This window comes from Rhinolophus ferrumequinum, chromosome 11 (assembly GCF_004115265.2).
Source record: "Rhinolophus ferrumequinum isolate MPI-CBG mRhiFer1 chromosome 11, mRhiFer1_v1.p, whole genome shotgun sequence".
In the NCBI taxonomy this organism is placed as follows: domain Eukaryota; kingdom Metazoa; phylum Chordata; class Mammalia; order Chiroptera; family Rhinolophidae; genus Rhinolophus; species Rhinolophus ferrumequinum.
The window spans coordinates 38,323,502-38,335,752 of NC_046294.1; the positions used below are offsets into that span (position 1 = coordinate 38,323,502).

At 44.0% G+C, this 12,251-nt stretch overlaps 1 protein-coding gene across 1 annotated transcript; it reads left to right on the forward strand.

Annotated features, from left to right (window-relative positions):
- The first annotated feature begins 4,218 nt into the window (after positions 1-4,218).
- Positions 4,219-7,983, forward strand: LOC117030928 (calcitonin gene-related peptide 2). The gene is made up of 5 exons (XM_033121184.1): positions 4,219-4,407; positions 5,204-5,296; positions 6,050-6,187; positions 7,125-7,309; positions 7,886-7,983. The coding sequence occupies exons 2-4, from the start codon at positions 5,211-5,213 to the stop codon at positions 7,282-7,284; spliced, it is 384 nt and encodes a 127-aa protein (XP_032977075.1). The 5' UTR covers positions 4,219-4,407; positions 5,204-5,210; the 3' UTR covers positions 7,285-7,309; positions 7,886-7,983.
- The last annotated feature ends 4,268 nt before the right edge of the window (positions 7,984-12,251 follow it).

Sequence of the window (12,251 nt, forward strand, 5' to 3'; positions counted from 1 at the left end):
CTCCTGAAGGTAAAACGAACTCACATACTTGTCCCCCCACCACCATCGCCCCCACCTTGACTAGGTGCCTCAGGAGTTTTTAACTTTCAGAGTGGTCCACACTGCGTCTCAGCAATTCGTCAGTTACAGTTCTAATTTTCCTACCCTGGCACTGGTTCCAGGTAAGGTTTGCCCTTGTGAGTGTCTGCCTTGGTAAACCATTACTCCCTGTACTCAGCTGTCTTTCCAATCTTGGGGCAGCAAATTGCCCGTTAAGTCCTCACCTCTCTTGGGAATCCCAGAAGAGTTGTTGGTTTTCTTAGTCCATTTGTTTTTTATTTGTTATTATCACTTCTAAACTCCTTACATGTGAAACAAAGCAGAATCAATTTTCAGCTGAAAGTCTCCATTTCATTTGACAGCTCCAAATTTCCCTCAGGCTGAAGGGAATAATTACATGGTGTTGTCATTGTTGTTGCTACTGATACTACAGTTGTTCTTGTTGTGGTTTTGTTGTTGTTGAGTCCATGTTATACTCATATTGCATGGAAATAAAGGAGTAAGCCGTTAGGTGTTAACACTTCTAAGTGCATGAAAACTCACATAAGAATTTTCAACCAGTTCTGGGACTCTGGCACACTCAGATGAATCACCTTTTTAAATATTTAAAAAAAAAAAAAAAACAGGAATCTAACTTAAAAGAATGAAAATAATTATTACAGTTACAGTTTTTCAAAATGTTGTAAATTTCTTTTCAAACTAGATTGTTTACAACTGACCCTGATATCCAGCTTTAAAAGTTATGAAATCAGATCATAAAATCAAAGGCCAAATAGTCAAATGACTATTTTAAAATCAGTATTTCCCTTAGTGACTTTCACTAGATCACGCTGTTTCAAGTGCTGAAGTTCAGAGAAGTTTCAGAGATAGATGGAAGCAATCAGCACATGCCCAGATCTGAATGTCCTTGAGTTAATTCAGTAAATCAGGGATGGGCTCAAAGAAGGACAGTTTTGTTTTTCACACCAGGAGACCCTAGTCTGTAGGAAGAACCCTGGAAGTAATACTTATTTCCCTATCTCATTCCTGGAAATCTCTATCAGGAAATTGACTCTGTTGTGCTAAATAAAATGGGAGGGGTCTCATTAAAATGTTTGTGCTCACAATTTCCAAATCCAAGCCGAGCGCTGCTCTACCTAACTAGGTCCGCATTTTCTGCATGCTGGGATTAGAGCCTTGTAATAGCTGTGAGACTGGCTGGTGAATTTGCCACAATTAATTTCCATTTATTAACAAACATTGCCTGAATGCCTACTAGTGTGCCAGATATGGTTCTAAGTGCCAAAGAAAAGGACTTTTTTAAAAACCTTGGCTCCAGGCTCAGCAGGAGGCACTTCTAAATATTCAGAGTGCTTGAGGGATGAGTTAATGTCAGCCCCTCCCTATCTGGAGAGACCTTAAAGTAAAGCTTGAAATTGCTGCAGGCTACCCTAGCACCCTCTGGGGGCAGAAACTGCTTCTCATGCCCCACACCACCAGCCCAGGGTTTGTAGCCACTTACGAATTCAAAGGAATGAATGTTGTCTTTGAAAGCTGAAGGACACCAAGGATAGAGTTCCAAGCCCACAGAGGGACACAGCCACGAAATTGGCTTCTAAGGTAGTAATTTCTTAACCATTTGCTGTCGTTACTACACTGGTGAAAGCTAATGTTCCTTTCTCAGGAAAACGCAATCTACAGACACACATACTTACATGATTTCAGAAGGTTCACATGTTAGAAACCTCAGGTTTTGGAATGGAAGAAATTTCCACAAAAGTATTTGGCACCTGAGAGCACAGACTCACCTACAACAGCCTCAAATGGCAGGGCTCAATCTGCATGCCACACGGGGTCCACTATGTTCCCTTTGCCAATTTGGCCCTGCAACTCTGCACAGAAAGCCCAAAGAAGGGTTCAAGAACTAACCTTCTAAGACCCAAAGCGGGGGACCTGGGTCTCAGCACAGGGCTGCAGGACAACTGAGCAGGCAGTCTGCCACCCCGAGCCCTAGTTCTAGCTTCTTTTGCCTTTCCCTGCTCCTTATCTGATCACACCTGTGTCCTGCTGAGCAGTTCTTCCATTTGTTTCCTCTGCTGCTCTGTCAGTCTGCCCTGCAGAGAGCGAGTTTCAGACATCCAGTTCCACAGCCCCGAGTTTTTAATCCCTGTGGCAGTGGTGCCCTACGAGTTAATGCAGATAAAAGTTGAATTAAGAACATACTGGAGGTTAGGTGTCCCCAAGCAAGGAGGCCACCAACCTGGAAGGGAAAGTAATGTGTGAGGCAAGTGTGTCCTAGGAAATGCTGAGGCTTCTGGAGACTGAGGACTGGGGTGCAGACCCGTGAGTCGGGCCACTAATGCTGCCCACGGGGCTAGTTTCTCTGTGCCTGGGAGAACCACCACGCTGGGGTCCTTGCCTGCCCACCACAGCTCTTCTGCTGTGCTTGCAGTACTGGGAGCCTCTGCGGTGCGCTATGCGCTCAGACCCCGAGATCCTGGGGAGAGTGAGAAGCTGCTTTCTCCTGAGGGCAGCAAGTCAGGACGTGGGACCTTCCAGGCGGGCTTGGAGCGGAAAGCACGGGCTGAGGAGTCCTGGAACCGCTCGTGCAGGGTGTGAGAGGGTCGAGGTGCTGCACAATTGGGTGCTATGGAGCACGCTTATTCTTGAGAGTGAGGACAGGTGTGACGTGAACCAGTCACCATCATGCCGGTGCATGGATATGACCATGCGAGAGACTCCTAGGCACCCTGGAGTCGCAATTTGGCGTGAACCGGCTCGGATGTCCTTGCGCGCCAGTGTCGTTTTCCGGATGCTTCTGTTTTTGGGGAGTGGGCATGTGTTAGGAGACAGTACTGAGTTTGTATATGTGGAAGAGTAAGACTGGGAGTGACTGTCAGTATTCGTTTCTGTAGGGTCTTTTCAGCTCCGTCAATCCTGCCCTGCTCTCTAGTGGAGAACTGTAGTGCGGAAGATGCGGGTGCAGGACCAGAATCGCTTGCCATTGGGACGTTGGGCAAACAGCTGCCGGAAGCAGTGATAGCTGGGCACGTGGCTCCAGCAGGCAGCTGAGTGAGAGGTGATGGTTGGAGGAGTAGGAAGGGAGAGGGCGAGGGGCTGCTTGGAGGCTGGGGAAGCACCTATGCCTTGCCCCTTCCCGCTGTGGCTCTGCAGGTCTTCGACCCTTTCTACCCACGTAATGGACCACCTAGCGCGAGTCCAGGCAGCCACACAAGGTGGGGAATCCTGCAGTATGAATCGCGATCGTAAGGAATCCCATATGTGGTCCAGGAAGCTCTTCCACAGCCCAGCTTCGCTAGGGGAAGACACAAGGCTACTAAGGACACCATCCTTTTAAGATGGGACTATGGTTCCCATTTCAATAATGAGCATAGTTGACCGTTGAACAATATGGCGATTAGGGTCGCCAACCTCCCGGCGCAGTCCAAACTCCGCGTATAACTACGGTCAGCCCTACGCAGACTCTGATTCCCAAACCCGGAGCTTCCCCTTAACCAATAGGGGTGTGAACTGCACGGATCCCTGAACTGCGCAGAGCAGTTGAACCGCGGTCAATTATACCGCTCCGGTCAACTCCACTTCGCGGGATCAATTTTAAAAACTCCAACTGTAATTGGACCTGAGCAGTTCAGACTTTCCACTGGGGCGCTGAGAAGTTACTTGCCCCATAATCTTACCACCAAGAATTGGCGCGGCTGGCAATTGAGTTCGGTCTGATAAAGTTCTTGCTCACACCTCCGTGTCTTGCTTCCCATAATGAGCCCGGCTCCTCTGTGGGTGATTCCAGCTGCCTGAAGCAGACACCCTACTTGGGTCCAGAATCAACACTGCTTACACATTAATCCTCCAAGCCTCCCTTGCACAGGGGTCTAGAGTCAGACTTGGGGGAGCCAGGAGTCCCTGCAATCCTAGACCCTGCCCTATAAGACCACAGAGCTGGGATGGAGTGGAGCACACGTTCAAAACCGGATGAAACTGAACAGGTGAAATTTACTATGACGTCAAGTTGTCCTCAAAATCCTGCTCACTTCGTGGGTGTTCCTCTTGGGCCCCATTACTGCCCCTCCCTCTTCCATCAATGACCTCAATGCAAATAACAAGTGGGATGATCCTGCTGGATGCTACAGGTTCTGGACGCAAGTGGTGACACAATCTGTCTGAGGCAGAGGATCCTTCCCCTGATTGGTTGCCCGGAGCTCCTGGACCACCCCAGACCCAGTGGCAGCGGGAATAAGAGGAGTCGATTGCGCTTGAAGACATCAGAGGCACTGCCTAGCTGAGTGTCACTGCCACTTCCACAGTGCCAACGCCTGACGCGAACGCTTCTGCCACTGCCTCTGCTCCAAGCCACCTGCTACCTGCTGCCAGGTAAGCCCCGAGATTCCTGCTTAGTTGTACGATTCTATTTATCTCTCCCTCTCCTCCCTTCCCTCTCTCCCCATTACTCTATCTCTTGGTGGATCTCCCTGCGGGTCTCAGCGTCTGTGCCCACTTCTGTCTGGATCTCTTCGTCACAGTGTCTGCTAGCCCGCGATTCATCCCAGACTCCTACCCCAGGTAACGCTCGACAGTTTCGGTCGCGAGACTCTGTGTTCCACTCTTCCCGCGCAGAGCCGGGCTCCAGTCTCGTTGTCTCTTGCTCTACTCGTGCTTAGACCGATCTCAGTCGCTGGAGCTCCCCAGGCACTGCGCACAAAACAGATGCATGAGTAGCTTTCTGCAGACTGTGCGCTCACGGATCACGTCTCCCGCCTAGTGGACCCCAGGAAAACGGTTTGGAACTTGGGCCGATGCCACTGCGTGGCAAATAGGTGCAAAGACCTAGGGCATCAGTCCTAAACTGTAAGCCTCCGTAGTGAGTTCTGGGACCTTTTTTCCCAGTGTAAGTCCTAGGTCCCAATGTAAGGCTCTGCTAAGCTGGGTGCTTACAAGGGTCTCTTTGCTAGAGGGCGGAGTTGAATTTGGCTCTTCAGGTTCTCAGAGATTCCCATATGCCCTTTTCCCTACACGCACCACTAGGTGTGACCAAAAGCTCCACACAGGAAGGACAGTTCCAAATTGCATTATAGGAAAATGCTGCTGTGACACGGTGCTCCCAGGCTGTCCTCGATAGAGATCTAGGGTGTGTGACTGCTGGAGAAGTGACATTATATTTTCCTTGCAGAGGCATCATGAGCTTCTGGAAGTACTCCCCCTTCCTTGCTCTTGGCATCTTGGTCCTGTACCAGGCGGGCATCCTCCAGGCAGCGCCATTCAGGTAAGACAGCTCTGCCAGGAGCACACTCCCCTCCCACTGCACCAGGGATCAAATAATTGCGGGCTCTGAATTGTGGTGCGCTGAATGTTTAATAACAGCTCTTGGGGGGCGGGGGAAGCCTGCATGTGAGTTTTTATGATACAGAGATGTGTTGTACAATTAACAAATATCAATAAAGTATACAGTACTCTTTAGTGTCAATTTCAGATTCCTCTTTTAGCCTCACAGAACACTTTGCTTTTTACCAAATATTTGTATCTGTAGGAAATCTATTTATCTATTTCAACCACAATTTAAAAAATAAATTGCATCCTAACCTGCTAATATTTTGCCGATAAATTTGTTGTTAATAAATCTAATGTGTAATCTATTAATCTAGTTTCTCACCCTCATACAAATTATATTTATTGAACTAAATCATTTTTCTGGTTCAAACTAATTATAAATTTTATCATGTAATTTTTAATAATGACTATATTTAACACAAAGCTCATAAAATTCCTGAAAATCTAACCATAAGCTTTCACAAGCCTGAATGATCCAGTTCCAGCAAGCCAATTCGTGATCACACCAGAGCCTGATTCCTGGCCAAACAACATTTTTGGAATGACACTGGCCTCATGTTCTAGCCACTGATTGTTGGGGTGGCCACATCCACATGAGAAGTGGCCAAAGCCAGGAAACCTGACTGCTTATCCTGAGGACGGGGTGAGCAGGGTCTCAGCTTATATTGGGTTTGCTTCCCCTCTCCAGGTCTATCTTGCAGAGCCGCATGGATTCTTCTAGACTCACTGAGGAGGAATTGTGCCTCCTACTGGCTTCAATGATGAAGGACTATCTGCAGAACAAGATCAGTGAGATGCAACTGGAGCAGGAGACTGAGAACTCTGGGTGAGACTCCGCACCTGCCTAACACAGGGCATCCCCTCCCTCCAGTCATACTCAGGTAGGCATATGCTGACAGGTAGAAGAGAACACAGCTGGATAGGTGACCACTCCCTCTGGAAATTGGTCTGGCAGCACTGAGAGGTCCTCCCAGCCTTGGAGGAGATAGGATTGGTAAGTGTGAAGCCAGACGGTGGACCCCATATAGCTCAGGAGATTTTAGAGACTTGACTCCACCTTGTTAACCTGCAGATGACATTCTTTCACACCTTCAGGGAGCCTTCACTGCACATTTGCCAGGGGAAGCCCAAGGCCTTGCAGGGGGTGGGCTCAGGTAGAACAGTGCCTCAGGTAGGTCTGGGCCTTTAGCTGTGTAGGATCTGTGGAGACGTGCATGTTGTCACAGGCTGGGGAGAGCACCCTTCGTTAGTCTACCTCCCGTGCACCCTGAGCTTGGAGCACACACCAGCCCCTGCTCTGGCCCTGGCACAGCCCGGGCATAGGCATGACTTGTACCTGTATCTGCCCCACAACCTCTCTGCACAGCAGAAGGACTGAGCAGCATGACAAAGGTCAGGAAAGGTCACCCCTTCCCCACCACAGCCCTTCCCCACTCTGCCCTGACTGAGCATGTCTGAGTTCAACTAATGGAAGATGTGGGAGCCACCTTCCTGCCTGCCCCTCCTGCCCCGGCTTTAAGTGACTCCTCACTGGTCTAACCTGTGAAAATGTCCATGGAGGTGTCACCATCTGTCATGTCTTTTCCCTGTAGCCTGGACAGCTTCAGGTCTAAGTGGTGCAGTAATCTGAGTACTTGTGTCCTGAGCACATACATGTAGAACCACAACAAGTTTCACACATTTCCTCAGGCTGTAATTGGAGTTGGAGCACCTCCCAACCTCTCACTGACAGGTCTTCTCTTTTTCTCCATCCCGTACATCAGCATCACTGCCCAGAAGAGAGGCTGCAACACTGCCACCTGTGTGACCGATAAGCTGGCTGGCTTGCTGAGCAGATCTGGGGGCATGCTGAAGAGCAACTTCGTGCCTACCTACGTGGGCTCCAAAGCCTTTGGCCGTCGCCGCAGGGACCTTCAGGAATGAGCAGCTAAAGGACTCCAGTAAGAAGGTGACACCTTTGTACTGTTGGATGGGAGGAGGGATGACTGGGTATTGCAGGGGTGTAGTCCACACTCTAACTCCCCCTGTGCCCATATGGGTAAAAAAAATCACAGGGGAAGATGCTTACTCCACTGTCTGGAGAAGGACAGAGAGTCACAGAAGGACAGAACTGAAACCTCTACATTTTGGGTTCATTTCTCTCCGTTTTCCAGTATACTGAATTCATCTGCCAGGAAATATAAATCCTGTTTATTTAAAACACTGGTCCCTGCAGTTATAATTGCCATTATTCTAGTATTCGACTTTGAAAGGTAATGAAAATATCCTTGTGGACTATACACTACAATGTTGTGTACATCTGAAATCAGAGCATACAATCGGGGTCAAGAACAGTGTGTGCCCTCTACTACCCATAGAATCATGGGCCAGATATTTTCTTTGAGCCGCAGTTTTCTCACCTGGAAATCAAGGGCAACAATAGTATCTACCTGCTAGTATTAGTCGAAAGAGTAAATGAGAGAATAGATGTGAATGCCTCACAATTAATCAGTAACTAAATTCTGGCTATTTTGTTTTCTCCTAGATCACCATGAAGCTGAACTCTACATCTTTCATTCATAGTAAAAGCAACTTGTAGGAAAGCATGGACGACACACACATATGCATGCTCCTTCGTGTCGAAATCATTCTTTCATGTTTAAAATAAATTAAAGCTGCATGAATAATAAAGCAATTGCAATGACCTTGTGTGCGTCTTTTTTATATTTTATTCTATACTCAATAAATACGACAGCATGTCTCACCGGCTTATCTGGCAGCGAATCTGGGCCCCGTCAGCCAACCTGTTGATGTTGGTCATTTTGCTAAACCTCGGGGAGACACGAAATTGCTGCCTCCTGGGTGTATGGGGGACACATGTTAGTGCTGTGCCTCAGCGGACTTTTTCTTTAAAGAAATCTTATCATGTACGAATTTCACCAAGATAAAAAAAATTAATTCAATACACTCGTTTTAAGGAGTCCCTGCTGCTATCCATACTGTTTCCCCAGGAGAGCCTCCGGGACCTGTGAACACTTTGTTGACCAGCTGACTCACATGAGGGAAAGCAACATGCTGGGGGTGGGTCCTCAGTGTCCTGTACCCCCAGTTTCTCATAAAAACTTCCTAATGGAGTTAGAAGCCTGTGCATCTCAGAGATAGAATTTGCATTTATTTTCAGAGTGTCCTGGTCCCCAGCTCCAAAGGGTATCTGCTCACTTCTCCTTAAGTCAGGTTTGCCCTTACCCGTCCCTGTCTTTCCGCCCCATAAGCACCCTTCATACACCCATAGCCTGCTAAGCCTTTTAGAAACAGTGGTTTATAGTTTCAAATGGCATCACAGACTGGCAGACCCGAAGGTCATCAGATGCCATCCAACGCAACTCTTTTATTCTCTGACATGCAGAGAAGAAAAGTACATTCCCGTTTAGCCTGGGTTCCAAAATGAGAAGTTGGACCTAAACCTGATCTGCAGCCTGGAGCCACGTGCAACCAGCACAAGCTGAGATCATTTTCCCTACCACACACCCATGAGCAAGAAAAATAAATAGATGCTTTTGAGATTTTGAGGTTGTTTTTCGGTAACATTGTTGTGGTAATATTAATGGTATATATGATTTGAGAGTGTTATAGAGTGAATGATTCATACATTGAAGCCCTAATATGAATCCCCAAATTCATATATTGAAGCCTTAACCCCCAATGTGACTGTTTGGGGAGGGGACCCTTAGGGAGGTAATTGAGGTTAAATGAGGTTGCAAGGGAGGGGCTGTAAAGTGGTAAGACCGGTATTCATATGAAAAGAGGAAGAGATACCAGAGATCTCTCTTTCTCTGGCCATGCACATGCAGAGAGGAGGCCAGGTGAGAACACGGTGAATAGACAGCCATTTGTGAGAGGAGAAAAGAACTTACCACACACCAACACGGATGGGACTTTGATCTTGTACTTCCAGCATCTGGAACGGAGAGAAAATAAATGTCTGTTGTTTAAGCCATCAACCTGTGGTATGCTGTTACGTTGTCAGAGCAGACTAACTTAGGGGGCATTAGTTGATGGAATTATTTGTGCTGCTATAACTTGTTTTTTCTCTTATTGAGATTTTGGGTTTAAATCAATTTGCTCAATAGCCAATGTATCAAATGCTCTCATTTATTTTTATGAATCCATTTACATTTTGTTTCCTAGATACCATCTTTAGGAATGTTTATTTTCTCTCAGTTCCAGTCTCCCTCTGCTGAATCTGGATAATATACCTTAAATAAATTAATTGTGTTTTATGTCTAGAATGGATATGTACAATATATTGCAAAACAGTGAACATAAACATACAAGTGTACCAACCTGGATGAATCTCACATATAGTGTTGACTGCAAAATAAAGCAAGTTGCCGAGTATATATACAAGATGATACCATTTGCATTAAATTTAAAACACATATAACATTAGTGTATATAATTTAGGGGTACATACATATGTAGTAAAAATGTATAGTCATGTGTATGGAGAATGAACATCACATTCAGAAAAGTGATTAACTTTGAGGGCGTGGGAAGGAGACCGCATGAAGAGGGTTATATTGTCGGCATCTACTATGGTTTTGTTTCCTCAGGTATCGTTTGCTAAGCTTGCTAGTTGGTACGTATGTATGGTCATTACATTCATGTTTAGTAGGAATGAATGTCATAAGTATGGGTATTTTATGTTAAGGCAACTACCAACAATTTAGAAAGAATGTATAAATTTTAAATACCAGAGAGAATCTGTTCTGTTTAGTGGAGAGTAGGAAAAAAGACCCCAAAATGTAAAGTAAATGCATCATTTGATAATAGATGGCAGTAGTAAATACTCACATAGCTTTAAAATAATTGTAAATTAGTTAAAGTCACCACTGAAAAGACTAGAACTATCAGGTTGCGTTTTTTAAAAAGTATCCAGCAATGTTTTTCTTACAAGAGAAAACTTTAGAACAAAAGGATTCAGAATCAATTAAAATAAATAGGTAGTAGTTGACTATTTAATGGATGAGGAAACTAGATACAGAGAGATTAAATAAATTGGACAAAGCCATGCAGCTATCAGATTCATCTCAAGATGCAAACCTGTTGCAAGGTTACCTGACTCCAGACCCTGCTCTCTTAAATCACTACACTGCTTCTTGACAAACTCTACTTGGTAAGAGACTATGTATTAAAATATACTTCCAAATTCAATTTGCTTATGATTTATTTAAGATTTTGTACTACCATTTTATGTTTACTATTAGAGCTATGTCAATATTATCAAATAATTTGGCAAACTTTTGAAATATTTCTGTTTTAGATCAGTATAAATAGCATGGAATCTATTTGTGCCTTAAGCTGCATATATCACAATTCACCTGTAAAACTGTCTCACAGAGTTCCTTTTATAACATAATTCTTAACATTTTCAATTTCTACTTTGGTTATTTTATTTTATAATACTATATTCTATTTCTTTTATTCTATCTATTGTTAATTTACAAATTTTTGTGAAACTTATTTTAATTTTTTGCATGCATTGGCAAACTGTACTTTTTCATTATAATTTAAAATCTGATATTTGTGGTTACATCTTCTTTTTCACTCTTGACATAGTGTATCATATTTTATCTTCTCCCTTTCCTCATTCTTTTTACCAAAAATCTCTATTTTACTGGACTTTTCAAACACTAAGCTTTAATATTTACTTTTCAACTCAACTCTTTCTGGTTTTTAATTCCCTAATTTTTTTCCTGCCCACTGAATTATCTTCTCCCAGATGATTGTTGAAAAGTTAGTCTATCTTGTCTCTTTCTAGATTTCTAAGTTGAATTATTAAAATAAATGGCTTATATTCTCTCTCTCTCTCTCTCTCTCTCTCTCTCTCTCTCTCTCTCTCTCTCTCATTACTTGTATCTGACCACTTCTTCCCATATCCACTCATTCCATCCTGATCCAAGTCTCCATCATGTTTTACCTGGACTATTACAACCTCCCAACTCATCTCCCTGCTTCTACCTTTTTTTGCTATATAGACAATTCTGGAGCGATCTTTTTAAAACATACATCATATTGTGTTTATCTTCTGCTCAAAACCTCCCACAAGTTCTTCATTTTATTCAGAGTGAAAGTTAGTCCTTGTGGTAGCCAAAGAGGTGCTACATGATCTCACTCTATATAATTTCTCTGATCTTTCTTCTTGCCAACTAACCTATTCCTAACTCCACTCCCAGACTCTTCAGAGCCTTTGCTCTTACTGTTTTCTCTGCCTAGCAGTCTAATCCCCCAATGTCTGCATGACTGACTCCCTCCCTTCATTCAGAACTCTGCTGAAGTGTCACCTTCTCAGAGAATGCATCCCTAACTACTATATACAAAATGGCATCCCTTCTTTAGTCACTCTCTATCCACTTTATTTAGTTTTATTTTATCCACAGAACTTATTACTATCTGAAATATTATATATTTATAGGGATTTTTGGTCTATGTACTTCCACAAGCGTGTAACTCTATAAAGGAAGTTATATGATATGTTATCTATAACCCTGGAGCACAGAAAAATTTCTAGAACCTGGTAGCCCTTCAATAAATATTTGTTGAGTTAATAAATACATTATAAAACTCTACAAGTTCCTGACTTTTGTCTCTAAGTTCATCTTTAACCATGTATCAGGTTTTGAGATGTAAAGTTGTTATTTTTAAAATAGTCTTTACTTTTTTTTATATTTACTTCAACTCAAAAGTTATTTAGTAGAGAAATTTCATAATTAAAATAGCTTTTCAAATGATATTTCAGTTACTTAGTTCCAGGTTTTTTGTATTGAGGTTTAATAAAGTGATATGTATAATTTTTTTTGCTTGGCAAAAGTATTGAGATTTTTTTATGTGGCTTATTTTGTGATCTTTTC

Excerpts from the sequence above, each read along its gene's own strand:
- LOC117030928 (XM_033121184.1), top strand. The coding sequence starts at position 5,211 with ATGAGCTTCTGGAAGTACTCCCCCTTCCTTGCTCTTGGCATCTTGGTC. Across the intron at positions 5,297-6,049 it reads CTCCAGGCAGCGCCATTCAG|GTCTATCTTGCAGAGCCGCA; the intron begins GTAAGACAGCTC and ends TCCCCTCTCCAG. Across the intron at positions 6,188-7,124 it reads CAGGAGACTGAGAACTCTGG|CATCACTGCCCAGAAGAGAG; the intron begins GTGAGACTCCGC and ends CCCGTACATCAG.